At 50.6% G+C, this 15,471-nt stretch overlaps 2 protein-coding genes across 9 annotated transcripts in view; one reads left to right on the forward strand and one right to left on the reverse strand.

Annotated features, from left to right (window-relative positions):
- The window catches only part of ANKRD65 (ankyrin repeat domain 65), an 85,415-nt gene that overhangs the window by 50,272 nt on the left and 19,672 nt on the right, over positions 1–15,471 (forward strand). The window contains exon 1 of one of the 8 annotated variants that reach the window (XM_053280638.1): positions 5,340–5,466. The exons of 6 other annotated variants lie outside the window; for them this stretch is intronic. The gene's annotated coding sequence lies outside the window, so the exon portion shown is untranslated. Of the gene's footprint in view, positions 1–5,339; positions 5,467–7,339; positions 7,393–15,471 lie in introns of those variants that run through there. One more of the 8 variants, XM_053280640.1, reaches the window with a different exon arrangement.
- TMEM88B (transmembrane protein 88B) lies at positions 1,644–14,330 on the reverse strand. Its single transcript, XM_053280645.1, has 2 exons — positions 13,202–14,330; positions 1,644–5,442 (listed from the first exon to the last, which is right to left on the reverse strand). Exons 1-2 carry the CDS (start codon positions 13,469–13,471, stop codon positions 5,173–5,175), a joined length of 540 nt encoding a protein of 179 aa, XP_053136620.1. The 5' UTR covers positions 13,472–14,330; the 3' UTR covers positions 1,644–5,172.

Raw genomic sequence — 15,471 nt, forward strand, 5'->3', positions numbered from 1 at the left:
CCCTGGTAGCATCTCCAAGATAGGGCTGAGAGAGACTCCTGCCTGCAGCCTTGGAGAAGCTGCTGCCAGCCTGTGTAAGCAATACTGAGCCAGATGGCCCATTGGTCTGACTCAGTATAAAGCAGCTTCCTATGTCTCTTTGTTCCAATGTTCCTGCCCTTATCAACCCTTATAAATATCCATCTCACCTTTCGCTCTGTCTCTTGCTAAGGTCATTGCCCTAATTGGGGCCTGTTAAACATTCAGCATACCTGCTTTCTTGAATACCCATATGTGCTATCTTTCCGCCTCGTAAATTTGGCCTTCTCAGCTACCACTCAAACATCTGTTCATGCTGCCCAGAGAAGTACTGGATAGGAAAACCTAGGATTAAAAGCCCTCTCGTCTTCCTGAAGGATGCTGAACATGGCTGCCCCAGACGCCTCTGGAATATTGATGAACCTTGCACCGGCTCCGACCTCCTCCTTTTCCTTTTGCACTGTCCGTTTCGGGGGAAACTGAGCCTTGTGACGTCAAGATTGCCGTGATGATGAACGGTCCTGCATGCAAATCGGTGCTATTAATCTTCGACTGCGGGGGATCGATAAAGCAGAGAGAGAACCCGCATTTGGCTGCAGGCAGCAACAGAATGACTGCAGCTTTTCTGGTAGCAATGGGAGCCCCCCCTCCCAATGAGTAGTGGGCACGCGTTCCGGCATCCAAAGATGCTAGCACTCTACATAGGCTGAGAAGAAGTCCGCAACTTTTTGTATTTTGACTCTCATTTATATGACTTCGTCGATGTAATGGCGATGCAATACGCCTGATGGATCTGCTACAATACTTCTCTCCAGACCTTTTTGTATTGCGTGAATTAAAAAAAGAGGGAACTGCAACAAAGAACAGAGGTTTCGGTGTATATACGTCAGCTTCAGTGTTCTATATTCCACTGTTTAAAATCTACACTTGTATCCAAGACTTACAGTATAAATTACCGGGGTCCGGCAATCTGGAAAGGGGCCTGCGCCCACCCCACTACCGCCATGAGGCCAAATCGCCGATCTTTAAAATAATTCTAGCCGCCATGTGCATGGCCCGAGGGGTGGGGGTTTGCTGAGCATCCCCCACACTCTGTGCTGCAGCGGCCCAGCGGCCCCTGAGAACTGTGAGGCGCTCCAGCACGCCCGCGCAGCTTGAACAGAGCGTTGATGCTTGATTCAAATTGCACAGGAGTGCTGCAATACCTTGCCGTTCTCAAGGGCTGCTGGGCCGGATGGTCAGGCTCAGTGGCCTCTCCCGCTCTGCCCACCGCGGCCACAGGGGGGTGCATGGCTCACCCCACCCTCCACCCCTGCTAGAATGGTGGCTAGAATTATTTTAAAGACCGGCCGTTCGGCCTTGTGGGGTGGCGACAGGGGGCAGGGCCTCACAGCAGTGGCGGAGGCATAGGAGGCCTTGTGGCGGGGTCCTGGATTTTTTTAAAACTGGGGCCTGAACCTGCTCTCGGCAGCCGTGCTCATCTGTGTTGGGGGGGGTTCCCTGATGCTTGGGAGGGGGGTGGACACTTCTTTATATTAGCACTGTATTTGGATGTCTTTGTGTACATAAAGGCGCATCACCTTCGGCTCAATGGAAGGGAGAGGAAAAGAGAAGCACATGGGAAATCGATAGAAAAATCGTCTTTAATTTGCAGCCGGAGAGATTGCAGGAACATTAGGAAGCACATGTGGACAGTGTATGGTGGGCGCTCAGGACCCCCGAGAGTTACACAGCAGCAGCAACTGGATGAGGCCACGTGGAGCAGGATGGCGCGGGGCACACAGCTTCAAACAGCGTTTGGAGCATTACAGGGAGTTTCTCTTAATGGGGTGATTGGACACGTCAGGTCACGGGCTTGTTCGCACGACTCTCGGCTGGCTTGGAGGTGTGCCCAGCCAGGCTGGGGGAGCTGGGCACCGCGCTCAGGATCCATGGCCCTGTGAGCTCCAACTATCTGCCCTCACTCTGAATAGGCTGTGTGAGTCCCGGCGGACTGCCCTCACTCTGAATAGGCTTCATGACGTCATAAGGTCAGATCTGGTTGACTATATTTTCAACTCTTACTGGAAATTATGTCCTGCACCAGCAGGGATCTGAACATGCTCACAATGCTTCGGGCCTTCTTGTTTGGGTTTACATGACCACCAATCAGGAATATGTGATGCCATGAAGCCTATTCGGAGTGAGGGCAGATCATTTCATGACAACATTATATAGCTGCCTGGGTTTACGTGAGGATCTTGTGAACTAGCCTAATGTGTGCAGAGCCCATATAAGCAGAAAAGATAGCCACAATCCAATGGTTTCTCCATTCTCGCATTTTAAGACTCACAAGGGTTGGAGTGGGGACTAACATTTGTTATTCCCGAGGACAGTGCTAGCTGAAGTGATCCTTTGGACAGCGCATCATTCAAGGAATAGCCACACAGCACTCTCAAGTGCAGCTTTGTGGCCTCGTCAATGTGTCAGCTAAGCCTGAAGGTCTTTCACATGACCAAGAAGCAGCAGTGAGAACTGACAGGCTGCCTGCCTCACCAAGCCATTCAAATGTGGGCAGTCCGACTTTTAAACAGCTGCCCTACTTCAGTCCGCAAACTGTGTGTTGAAACCACCGTTTTAAGCCATCCCCGGCAGCCAGCAGCCATGTTTGTCAGAGAGTTCTGCAGCTAGAGGGGCCAGTCAGCAGAAAGCTTCTGGTGCCTCTCTGTTGGGAGCTCACTACCCCCCTCAAGCCTTGGAGGACCCAGCTCCCTCAGGCAATATTGGAGCCCACGGCTGCCACATTCACATGTGGGGTGAGTTAGCACAGCCCAACAGAGGCTCTGCCCGTCTGCCACGAATGGGGTAGGGGCTCTTCCCTCCCCCAAATCACCCCCAGATGATCGTATGGAAGATATGAAGTAGCTTAAATCGCATGTAGCGCTACTGCAGTTTCATGACAACAGAATGGACGGTTGCCTTCAACCGGGTTGCGAGAAAGGACGTCGGAAAACACTGTCCAGGAGTACGGGTTTTCTGCCCATACATAGCCGCCACATAGCCTGCCCGCTGCAAATGGAGTGCATGGATCAGAATAGGTCCCAGAATCCTCGGCAAGCACAGGGGCATCAGCCACACAGGGGTTCTGCAGCAAGTGCAAATCAAGAAAAGCTCAGAAAACTTGGACGCCATTGTCACGTTGGTTTATGGTCTTTGTTTCCTTCCAGCCGTCAGAATAGCCTCTGTTTTGCATCTCGGTCTCCTCCTAACTTGGATCGTGGTGCAGAGACTTAACCTGAGCGGCGGCGACAAAGGCGGAGAGCTTGACGGATCAGGTGGCCTTTTCAAAATGGCGGCCGAAGGTCCATCCTTTTCCCCCAATCCTGAAGCTCAAACGGCACCAGATGGCTGCAGATCTGTCTGGTTACCTCTGTGGTTGCCCCAGTCACGTCTTAAGCGAGGGGTCGGACCCTGACCCCTCCTCTTTTTACGTTGCAGAGGATATTTTTAGCACAAATCCCAGCATATTCTCCCTAGCTGACCTCACTTCTGAGACCAGTGCTCAGCAGAGGAGACCGGGGCCTCGGAGGGCTGTTTAAAATGTCTCATATTGCACAGCGGGAGAACAATTGTCGTCCAACATTGGCATCATGGCATGTCATCCCTCTAGTGGCTGTGGCTGGGCTCTCCCTTGAGCTTGTGCTTCGTTTCCGATTGTAAGCTCTTTGGAGGCAGAAAACTATCCCCTTCCTTCTGGATCAACCAACTTGAGGACGTATGTTGTTGAAAAGTGGTATATAAATAAATGGAGGAGGAGGATGCTAAATCAGGTGCTAGATGGACCAAGGGTCTGGCTCAGTATAAGGCAGCTTCCCATGTTCCTATGACTTGCTCTTGCTCTTTATTGGGGTGCAGTGAACAAAGAATGCTGTGCATTTTGGGGGTGTTGAGCGTGTATGTCCTTTGAGGGGCAGGATGACATCTTACATTGTCATAGCCCTGTGCAGTACTTCAGGGGTGCAATACAGAAGGGAGAGAGAAAATAATTGGCGGTGCTATATGCTGCCACTGTTTATGCACCCTCCAGAAATCGGCGCCCTAGGCAAATGCCTGGGTCTGTCTAGTGGACAGGCCGGACCTGAAACCATCCAAGAGATAGCAAAAAAAGATGTCGTATGTGGCACTCAGAAAACGGCTGCCCCTTAACTGTCGCCGTAGAAGCATTAGAAGTCACAATAAGAGAACATTTGTGTGTGATCAAAGTGCTTTGTGTATCATGATCCCGTCAGCCTTTAAGGTTCCCCTGTGTGGTTTTTCACGTCTTCCGAAAGCTGAATTTCTGTGGCTGAGGCAAGAGTCCCGTGGGGGACACCATGGAGAGTTCGAGAAGAAACGGGAAGGCCTGGCATCCTTCCACATCAAGAGAGAAAGCAGCAAAAAGATCCTTTACTGGGTTTAGAATTGCCTCCTGTTTCCATTGGGCATCACAAAAGAGAGAGGAAACTGGATGTAGGAACGGAGTGGCAAAGCAGGCTGTGGAGTATGACCCGGATGTGTGGCTGGACTACAACTACTATTATCCCCATACTTTGGCCATTGTGGCAGGGCATGCGGGGTGTTGTAGTGTATACAATTATGCATGGAGTAGACAGAGAGAAATCTTTCTCCCTCTCTCACAACACTGGAACCCGGGGTCATCCCATGAAATCCGCGGCTGGGAAATTGAGGACCGACAAGAGGAAGTACTTTCCCCACACAGCGCATAGTTAACCTGTGGAACTCTCTGCCACAGGATGTGGTGATGGCCGCTAGCTTGGTTGGCTTGGGACAAATTCGCGGAGGACAGGTCTATCGATGGCTACTAGTCTGGAGAGTGATACCAGGCCACCCCCAGCCCCGGAGGCAAGACACCTCTGAATCCCAGTTGCCGGGGAGCCACAGCAGGAGAGAAGGCATGCCCTCACCTCCTGCCTGCGGGCTTCCCAGAGGCATCTGGTGGGCCACTGTGTGAAACAGGATGCTGGACAAGATCGGCTTTGGGCCTCATCCAGCAGGGCTATTCTTATGCTCTTATGTTGATGTTAGTCCTTTGGCCATTGTGACAGGGGGTGATGGGAGTTGTAGTCCACCCACATCTGTGGAGGGAGGGGGCTGAGACGAAGAACCCCCCCCGGCTTATACCCAGGCCTTGACTTGGTGGTTCCATCCGTCGGCGCACCCGCAGATCCCGCCCGCCTCGGACCACCTCCACTTGACGCCTTTGTAGACCGCCCGGGCGCACGGTTGGAAGCACATGAAGAGACGGAGGCGGCGTGCCAGGCTGCAGTAGATGGCCATGGCGACCACGATGAGCGGGGACATGATGACGAAGCCGAGGATGATCAGGGCGGAAGAGCTGTTGTCGTCGAGGATGGTCTTGCAGTAGTAGGCGGTGGAGTGGAGCACCTGGGAAACAGAAGGAGAAGGAGGGTAAGCAGCCGAGGGACGTGGTCACGGGGCAGAGAGGGTCCTCCACGCCAGGAACTTAGGAAGCGGCCATCTACTGAGTCAGACCCTTGGCCCATCTAGCTCAGCATTGTCAGCACTGACTGGCAGCAGCTTCTCCAGGGTTGCAGGCAGGAGTCTCTCTCAGCCCGATATTGGAGATGCTGCCAGGGAGGGAACTTGAAACCTTCTGCTCTTCCCAGAGCGGCCCCATCCCCTACTAAGGGGCAGTGTTCCCTCTCACAGGGATTCCCAGATGTGGTTGACTACAACTCCCACCCACCCCAGCCAAAGGCCATTGCAGCTGAGGATGCTGGGAGTTGTCATGAACAACATGGCCCTCTCCACCCCCAGCACAGGACCTCCAGTGGCTGTGGCTGGTGTCTATCTTGTGTTTCTTTTTAGATTGTGAGTCCTTTGGGGATAGGGGTCCATCTCATTTGTTTATTATATCTCTGTGTAAACTGCCCTGAGCCATTTTTGGGGAGGGCGGTATAGAAATTGAATAAACAAACAAACATCTGGGGAACCCTGTTAGCCGGAACAGTGCTCACGGGAATATCTCCCAGCGCTCACACAATTAGTCTCCCATCCAAATGCAAACCAGGGTGGGCCCTGCTTAGCACAAGGGCCCATTCCCGCTCACTACCCAAAGACCAGCTCTGTATAACTGCTCTGGCCCTGCTTTCCTTCTCAGCCCTCCGACCTCTCCACCATTAGCTTCACGTTCGGAAGGAAGGGGCTCATCTCGCCGAGCGAATGCCGGGAGAAACGGCGTCCTCTCTCGTAAGGTCAGGCAGAGAGAGCTTCTGAGCAAAACAGGGTCTACTTAGCAGACAAAAGCGAGGGTCCTGGAGGAGTATAATCTGGTTCTGAAAGGCCTGGAGAAAGAGAGATGCTTTTAGCATGGATCTGCTAAGTGGAAAGGAAGGCTGAGGTGTCTCTCTTCGGCTGCTTAAAGCAGTGTCGTTTGGGGGTTAAAAAAAACCCCATAAAACCAATTCTGATTAAAAGGGTCAAAGTCTGAGCAAAGAGAGCCTGGAGGCGAACAGATGGAGCTGCTTCAAGGAAGAGGGAGAAAGAGGTCCATAGTGCTCGGGAGGTCAACAGCGTGGTTCAGTTTGACAGCAAAGATTTAATGGGCTTTCACTCCTGCGTCCAGAAGCCTGCGTCTAACATTCATTGTTCCCTCGAAGGCATAGGAACATAGGAAGCTGCCATATACTGAGTCAGACCCTTGGTCCATCTAGCTCAGTATTGTCTACCCAGACTGGCAGCGGCTTCTCCAAGGTTGCAGGCAGGAGTCTCTCTCAGCTCTATCTTGGAGGTGCTTCCAGGGAGGGAACTTGGAACCTAGATGCTCTTCCCTGAGCGGCTCCATCCCCTAAAAGGAATATCTTACAGTGCTCACACATGTAGTCGCCCATTCCAATGCAAACCAGGGCGGACCCTGCTTAGCTAAGGGGACAAGTCATGCTTGCTACCGCAAGACCAGCTCTCTTCCAGACCAGCTCTCATGTGCATGTGCATACGCTCACACGTTTTTGGGGGGTGTCCACTCTGTCAATTTGAGATCCCGCTCGGGTCGAATTGGGAAGGCTCCTTTAAGAGACACACTTGGGGGGGGGGAGGGCTTGGCATCATCTACCATAGAAGGAACAGCTGGAAGGATTTGTTAAAAGAAGAAGAAGAAGCAAAGGTTGGTTGATTTCATTGCTCTGCAGACCCTTTGCAAGGAGTTTGCATTGTAAGCGTCTGGTGGAGAAGACTGCTATATGTTGCTCAGCTCAGGGGTTCAATAATCTCTTAACTTGTCTAATAAGGGCTTAATATTGGACCGAAGAAAGATGTGTGGGTTGATTTATTGAGAGAGAGCATGGAGAAAAGGGAAGACGTTGTCTGATTAGAAGGGTAAGCTTGTCTCGCTTTTTATCTTCTCTGGTGATGGGTATAGGAGTAAAACAGGTATGGATGCCTTAGTCACATTAAGTGGTGCAGCAGGGAAAAGCTTGACTAGCAAGCCGAAGGTCGCTGGTTCGAATCCCAGCAGGTACTATATCAGGCAGCCGTCATCTAGGAAGATGCTGAAAGGCATCATCTCATACGGCGCGGGAGGAGGCAATGGTCAACCCCTCCTGTATTCTACCAAAGTAAACCACAGGCTCTGTGGGTGCCAGGAGTCAGAATAAACTTGTCAGTGCACTTTTGCTTTAAATAAGCCTTACAGAGTCGGGATATTTTATTTAAAGAGTTTGGAGATGTATTATCCTCGTGAAAACACAATTTGAAAACAGTCGTCGAGGAAGACCATAGGTTGAAACCTGTAGACTTCATGAGGAAGGACAAGAACTTGACATCAGCAGGAAACATGAAGATCAATGATTTAGTCAAAATGTGTCTGAGGACTTCTTGTATACTGTGACTTTTTTTAAAAAAAAGTCCTTGTAAATTTTTAAGTATATTGATGGATGAAGAATCAACTTTCTTCGATATCCATTAATATTGTGTGTGTGTGTGTATACACACCATGCATACACATCGTGTGTGTGTGTGTGTGTGTGTGCGCACACACACACAACTTATAGTTGTTCCTGATCTTTCATATTACTTTAGTTACTTCTGGATCCGTTTTGTTCCCTGTTTCTTTAAGGCGTTGAATGGGGACTCTGAATGTGCCTTGATACTGCTCCCTAGAACAAAACCCATTCTGCACAAAGAGGAAACATTTCATCTGACATTTCATATGACAACATTTCATTGATGAAATTAGGGACCGGCTTGTGAGTGTGGAGGGGGCGCGGCCAGACCACCTGGGAGGTGTGGTGTGCAGTAGGTGTGGGTGTGGCCAGGCCATCTGGGAGGCGTGGCTTACTATGGTTGAGGTTGTCCCAGAAACAGGCCACGCCCAGCACAGGCACAGCTGGTATTCAGAAGCATCTTGCCTCTGAGGCTGGAGGTGGCATATCGACACCAGACTAGCCATGCCCAGCTTTCTTGTGGTCGTAAGCATGAATTGCCCCCTTTGCTAAGCAGGGCCCACCCTGGTTTGCATTTGAATGGGAGACAACGTGTGAGCACTGTTAGAGATTCCCCTTAGGGGATGATGGAGCCGCTCTGGGAAGAGCAGAAGGTTGCAAATTCTCTCCCTGGCAGCATCTCCAAGACAGGCCTGAGAGAGAGACTCCTGCCTGCAACCTTGGAGAAGCCGCTGCCAGTCTGGGTAGACAATACTGAACTAGACGGACCCATTGTCTGACTCAGTAGAAGGCGGCTTCCTATGCTAGCTTCCAGGCCTGCTCCATCTACATTCTAGTGCTCAGATTCACCCGGTTAGGATGCTGGCAGCCAGAATCAAATAGTAAAACAAATGCAGAGATGCAGGAGACAGGTGGGAGAGAGATTCTGCACTTGCCTGGCAGGTAATTAGACCCTAATTTAAAAACAACAACAGCCTGGAGAGGTGGCTTGTTTTTCAGGAAGCCTGACAGCAGACAGCCCCGATGTAGCAGGCTGTTTATACCTTGGTGTCCACCCACGCTTGGAAAATGTCAACGCTAAGAAATCTCTGCAGGGAGGAAATTGGAACGGGGGAGATAACTGGGCAGATGTTAAGGTGGGTCAGCATTTCCCCGTCTCCTGTAAGGCTGGAGACAATATAGACCAGGGTTTCTTCACCTCGGGCCCCCAGATGTTGCTGGACTACAACTCCCATCATCCCCAGACATGGCCTTTGTGGCTGTGGGTGATGGGAGTTGTAGTCCAACAACATCTGGGGGGCCGAGGTGAAGAAACCCTGAGATAGACAATTATTTTCAAGTGGATGTGGAGCAGCTGCTGAGTGGTATTGCTCCCCATGAGGTACCCACGTGTTGCTTTTGCTCTTGCTTCTGGTCAAACAGATCCGGCAGGTTTTTGGAGCTGAAAAACCTGCCAGACCTGTTGGAGCCAAAGCCAAGGACTGAGGGCTGTGTGCACCAGAGTTGCAATCCTGCTTATCTTGCAGCCCTCACACATGTAGTCTCCCATCAAAATTCAAACCAGGGTGGACCCTGCTTAGCGACAGGGACCATTCCACACTTGCAACCACAAGGGCAGTTTTCCTGCCTTCATGAGGAGGGTTCTTAATGCGTACGCTCCACTTCAGACCCAGGAGAAAGCAATTCAGATCTTCTCAAAAACCTGAGAATTTGGGGGCAGAAGAATTTCGGGAGAAGGAGATCTTTGAAGGAGAAGGGTTTTTACGGAGCGACACTCGGCCCCAAAGGCCATGAAATTTAATAAAAGCAATTAAAGCCCCACACTGCCTCGCCTCCCACCCGCACAAGCAAGAGCGTCTGGCTGGGTGATTTAGAAAGAAAATTCCGCTTGCATCAAAACAAACCATACACAGGGCTTGTAAAGAGGTGATCAGTCCTCTGCTGGGAATGCCTGATTTGTGCTTTTGATTACCCAAACATCCCCCCTCGGATGTCCAATTGAGCGAGGAAGCTCTTGGGCAGCGAGCCGAAGACGTCGGAAGAAAAGAACCGCAATTGATTTGCAATTAATCTCCGGATCACAGATTGTGCCTTTTGGCTTTCATAGTCCTCTTTGCGGAGGATTGGGGCTCTCGGGCAGGGTTGCGTCCTTCCCCCGGGTTTCAAAGGGCCCGTTCCCGGACCAAAGCTGTGGATCTGGCTGGATTTACTCGGCTAATAAACCACCTTCATGAAGTCCGCCCAACTTCCTCCACCCACAGAGGCTCTTAAATGAAATTTCAGTGTAATTGAAAAAGGGCAGGGGCAAGAGCAGAAGGTTCCAAGTTCCCTTCCTGGCAGCATCTCCAAGATAGGGCTGAGAGAGATTCCTGCCTGCAACCTTGCAGAAGCCGCTGCCAGTCTGTGTAGGCAATACTGAGATAAATGGACCAAGGATCTGACTCAGTATATGGCAGCTCTCTATGTTCCTAACTTCCTAGGAAACTGCAGGAAGATAGATAACGAGACACAGACACTCAAACATTATCATCATCTCTTGATGAAGCAAATGCACACAGCAGCCCATCCGTGTGTGACGAATCTGCAGAATCCTTAATGAGAACAAAATTGGTTTGTCAATGGGAGCAAATCGCAGGATGCTCACTGTCGGCTGGGGAGCAAGTCCGCGGGGAGGCCTGCGTGTGAGATCTACGGCCGCAGGGCCGATTCCGTGTCTGTCCTCGCTTGCACACTTTTGCTTGCTTTCCTCTCTCTTTGATTTAATTTAACAGTCAAATGGCAGGGAATCGCATCGAGCCGGGCCCAGCCTTAATTAAAATGAAATGAACAGACGTCGGCGTGTGTAGACAAATGCAGAGAAAGGCAGGCGGGCAGAGGGCTGCCAGGAAAAGCAAGAATGCTGGAGAGGTTGGAGGGAAATATTGTGACAATAAAATAAGTGTGGCAGTGAGTAACCGGCACGGAGAAGAATCCACTCTCAGCTCCAGATGCTGAATTTGTTCAGATTGTCACCGTGGTTTAGTAATTACTGCAGGGATTTTTTAAAATTATTTTTTTGGGTAGTGATGCATCATAGAATAACTATACACACACACACACACACACACACACACACACACACACACACACACACACACCCTGCCGCCTGGCTCTTTTGCCTGATGAATCCAAGATCGTTCAGGTTAGTACTACAGACAGAGTTAAATTCCCCCTTCAAGGAATAAAGTGGATCTGGTTAAGTTGGTTAAAATCCAGTTGCAGGTAGATTCTAACCTCAGTCTGAAGACGTGTGCCCTCAAGAGGGAAGACCTTCTTTTTGTTCCCCGGAATGGAATGGAGCCCATCTTTCTTTAGAGATATTATGGCTCCAGTTTTAATACTCATTAATCACTGCGGAATGGTTCACAAAATAGTCTGGATCTAGGTTTAATGGAATATGAGCGGTGAGGTGGTTGGTTCCATCTGGGGGGACCATCTGGCATCTTTCTGGGAAAGAGCCCCTCTGGAGAGCTGCTGCCAGTCAGTGAAGGCAACGCTGAGCTGGATGGAGCAAGGAATGGACTCAGTAGGCAGCAGCTTCCCATATCCCACCACCAGCCCTTGTGACAACTTGACTGATTTGGAGGGTTCGGCCTGCTGAGGAGAGGCTCAAATTAAGCCCCGGATGGGGGATAGCCACTGGATGGGAGAAGATCTACTCTCTTGGAGATGGAAAAGAGGGCATCAAATTGCACGACTTGCAGTGCCTTCTCATGTTTCGATTGACCTGACAGTTGGGCCTGTAGCAGCCACATGTGCAATGTTGTTTTAAAAGCTTTGAAAAGTTTTATAAACACTAAAACTGCGATTAAAATGTATGTATGTTGTCAGAAGAGCGGAAATGGAAATTGACAGGAATGTTCTCCAGTAGGGATGTGCACCAAACCGGAAAACCCGGTTCGGCTCGAACCGGACTCAAGCCGAACCGGGTCTGGTCCAGTTTTGTGCACACTCAGACCGGGCCCAATTCAGTTTGAACCAAGCCCGGTTTGAGTAGGCTCAAAGCTCTACTGGGAAAGGGGGAATCTAGTAAGGATTTAACCCTTTGCTCAGCAGTGCAAAAACGATTGCAATCTTACACTAATTGGTTGAGAGTCAGGATAAAGAATGGGTGATGACAGACAAAAAGCTGTAAGAGCAAAAATGCTCTCGCCTCTTCTCTATCTCTAGTGGGGTAGACATTGCCAAAAGTGACGATGAGCATTTGTCACCTGAGGTGGTACCAAGGGCTTGGTGCCTGGACTATGATGTGGGTGGCCGATATTAGCATGCGAAGCTGCTGCCTACTGAGTCCGGCCCTTGGTCTATACAGCTCAGCATTGCCGACACTGACTGGCAGCAGCTCTCCAGAGTTTCAGAGAGGGTCATTCTCAGCAGGACGCCAGGAACTGAAATGGGGAGACTTTTTGCCGGCAGAGAAGATGCTCTCCCACTGAGCTCTGCATGATCCCTGCATGATGGGGAAAAAGATCCCTTTTGCTTGAGAATCTGGAGAATCACCTACCACCCGGGCACTGCTCCATTCTGTGTAGCTCAAAGGCATCTGTCGGCTTGTGGTGGCATCAGATCTACATCTGGAAGCTTTTTGGGGTTGTGTTTTGTTTTTGGAGCTTGGGGGAAAGAACGTAGGAACATAGCGAGCTGCCATATACTGAGTCAGACCCTTGGTCTATCTAGCTCAGTATTGTCTTCACAGACTAGCAGTGGCTTCTCCAAGGTTGCAGGCAGGAGTCTCTCCTAGTCCTACTTGGAGATGCTTTCAGGGGGTGGACCAGGGACCTTTTGCATGCAAAGGAGGTGCTTTACCCCCGAGCTAAGACTTTGAGATTCATCCTTCTTCTTTTTTGTCTCCCGGAAGTACTGTCTGTCCCTTCTCCCAGCCTTGCCAAAACTGGAACATTTAGAAACAGATATTACAAAAAAATACCACCCGCCACCAGCACTCTCTCCTCACAAGGAGACTGACCCCAGAACAGCTATCCCCGGAACATCCTGCCACTTGAGGGAGTGAGGAGTGTGACCCTTCCTTCCCCTTTGGTCCTGCGTCCAGTCGGATGATGGGGAGCAATGACAAAAATGATGGTACCTCTGAGCATATGCCGGAGAGCCCATCTCCCCCCCCCCCCACAAGTTCTGCCCAGTCTCTAGGGACTCGGACCCAGGGCTTCTGAATAAAGAGGATTTCCATGTGACATGTTACTTACCCGGGAGTGGCACTGGAAGCCAAAGTAGACTACCACAATTGTGGGCAAGAGGACTATGGCAAGGATGGCAGCCATCAGGAGGATGTTCAGGAGAAAGACCAAAGAGTTCATCATCGCCACCAGGATAGTCCAGGCCCAACAGCCACAGATGCTCCGGCGCTCCATCGGAAGGAGCTGGTCCTCCATGTTGTAGGGCGGGAGCCCTGGGATCGTCTGTGATGTATCGGACAGGTTGTCCCCTTCAAAGTCCTCGATCTCCTGGTCGGACATCTTCGAAGGAGTCCGATCAGATTCCCTTCTGTTTTCCCAAAGCCTCTTTGAAAATGGGTGCCTTTCACTCCGCAACGTTCCAGTTAATCTTCTGTGCAGACGTGATGTTTTCACGGTGGCCTTTCCGGAAGGAGTTGGCTGGCTGGTATCAGACGTGCAATATGAGGCAAGACCAACCTCTGCTCTGATCTGGCAAGGCTCGACTTAGGTTCTTCCGACGCAATTTTCGATTGAGCACTACATGGAGGAGATCCACCATGCCATCTAGTTGGCTTTTCCAAAGCCAGAGTGTTCTCTGGAAGATGCTCTCTAGCGTCCCCTATCCAATCTGTGCTCCAGAAGAGATGCACCAGCTGGAAGTTTAGACAGAGGACATCCTTATCCTTCACATTTGAGGATTCTTTCTTGTGTGGTGACACTTTCCTGTGGGGCGTATGCTCCTCCAAGGGTCCCCAGATCCTCCTTGCAGCTCTGGAGAGATCTCAGCTCTTTACTGCCGGGGTTGCTAAAGATCGATCCGGCGAGAACGTTTGCGGAGCTAAATCCTTCAACTTGGACTCATCCTCTCCTTGTCGTCTTGTCTTCTCGAAAGCCGGGATTCTCCTTGATGGAGTTTCTTTCAGGGATTCACAACCAGATGTGTTTCTTCTTCCTCTGCTCTGGACGCCGACGCAGAAAGGCACAGAAGGTGTCTTGAATAAGAGGCTGCCGTATTGAGCACCCAGCAGGGCAGATTGGATGCTTTTCCTCCCGTCACCGGCTCTGAGAGCTGTGCGGTCTTGCAGCCTTCACAAGTGGTTTCACTGAATCCCTCTCCCGCGTCGAGCCAATCCTTAGTGGCGGCTGCCTAGCTGCTCCTCCTCGCCTCCACCCCCTTTGAGCCTCTTATACTACACCGTACTATCCAAGCAAGACCTAATGATCACCCATCCAGAATTAACATGTGTCAACTGATCCATCTCTCGGTCAGCGTTTATGGGGAAGAGGAATGAACCTTTCCTCCCTTTTTAAACATGAAAAACGACTGCGAAACTTTCAGAGGGACTGGGGGAATGGGAGTCGCCCAGGTGACGTCACAGATGCTAGCCAGTGAGTGCCTTCCGCCTCTTTTGGTTCCTAAGTCTAGGTTTGGTGGGGATTGCTGGCATAGCAATCAAATTAATAATAACAATAATAATAATTAGCCTGAGTGTGTGAATCCACATCAGGGTGGGAATCTCCGCTTCGTCTCGGGCCATCCGCCATCTTGGCGTGGGGGTCACACAATCGCACTCATATTGGCAACCCACATTAAATCCAGATTTGAGCCCCGGTGTGAGCCAGATCTTGAGAGGATTCACTCTTGCTTCACACTGGGGTTGTTCTCACAATCAAAGGAATGCCCGATTAACGGAAATCTACCCATTCTTGAATCACGCACGCCCCTGCAAAGCGGATCATCATACACCCTGCAAAAAAACCCTCCCAGTAAGGTTGTTTCCCAGGTGCTGATTGTGGGACCGAACCGCTAGATAAGTACCTATGACTACTTGGAATGTTGTTCTGGTGCAGCAATGCAGTTATCGTCTTATAAAGGAATAAATAACATGCATGGTGAATAGGTCTAACAGCTACAATTAGACATGATGACTGAATGGAACTTCTGCTTTCAGGAGCAGTCTACCTCTGAGCTCCAGATGCTCAGGGCAAACGGGGGAGACTATTTTCTTCATGCCCTGGTTCTAAATGTCTCCGAAGCCATCGAATGACCACTTGGTGACCTACGGATGCTGACCAAGGTGGGCCTGATCCACCAGGGCTCTTCCGATATTCTCCATGCAGCATCTCTTTCTGCCATCTTTTGTCTTGTGCCTTGATGATGTTTCTGCACTGTCTCCAAGTTATCTTGAGACTATGGTAATTTGCGGAGAGGGGAGGGAATGGGCGCAGAGTGGAAACGCAGTGCTTAGAAATGAAACAAGGTGTGAAACCTGCCAGGAGGCATCTTAAAAATAGACGCA

This window comes from Hemicordylus capensis, chromosome 16 (genome assembly GCF_027244095.1).
Source record: "Hemicordylus capensis ecotype Gifberg chromosome 16, rHemCap1.1.pri, whole genome shotgun sequence".
Classification (NCBI taxonomy): Eukaryota; Metazoa; Chordata; class Lepidosauria; order Squamata; family Cordylidae; genus Hemicordylus; species Hemicordylus capensis.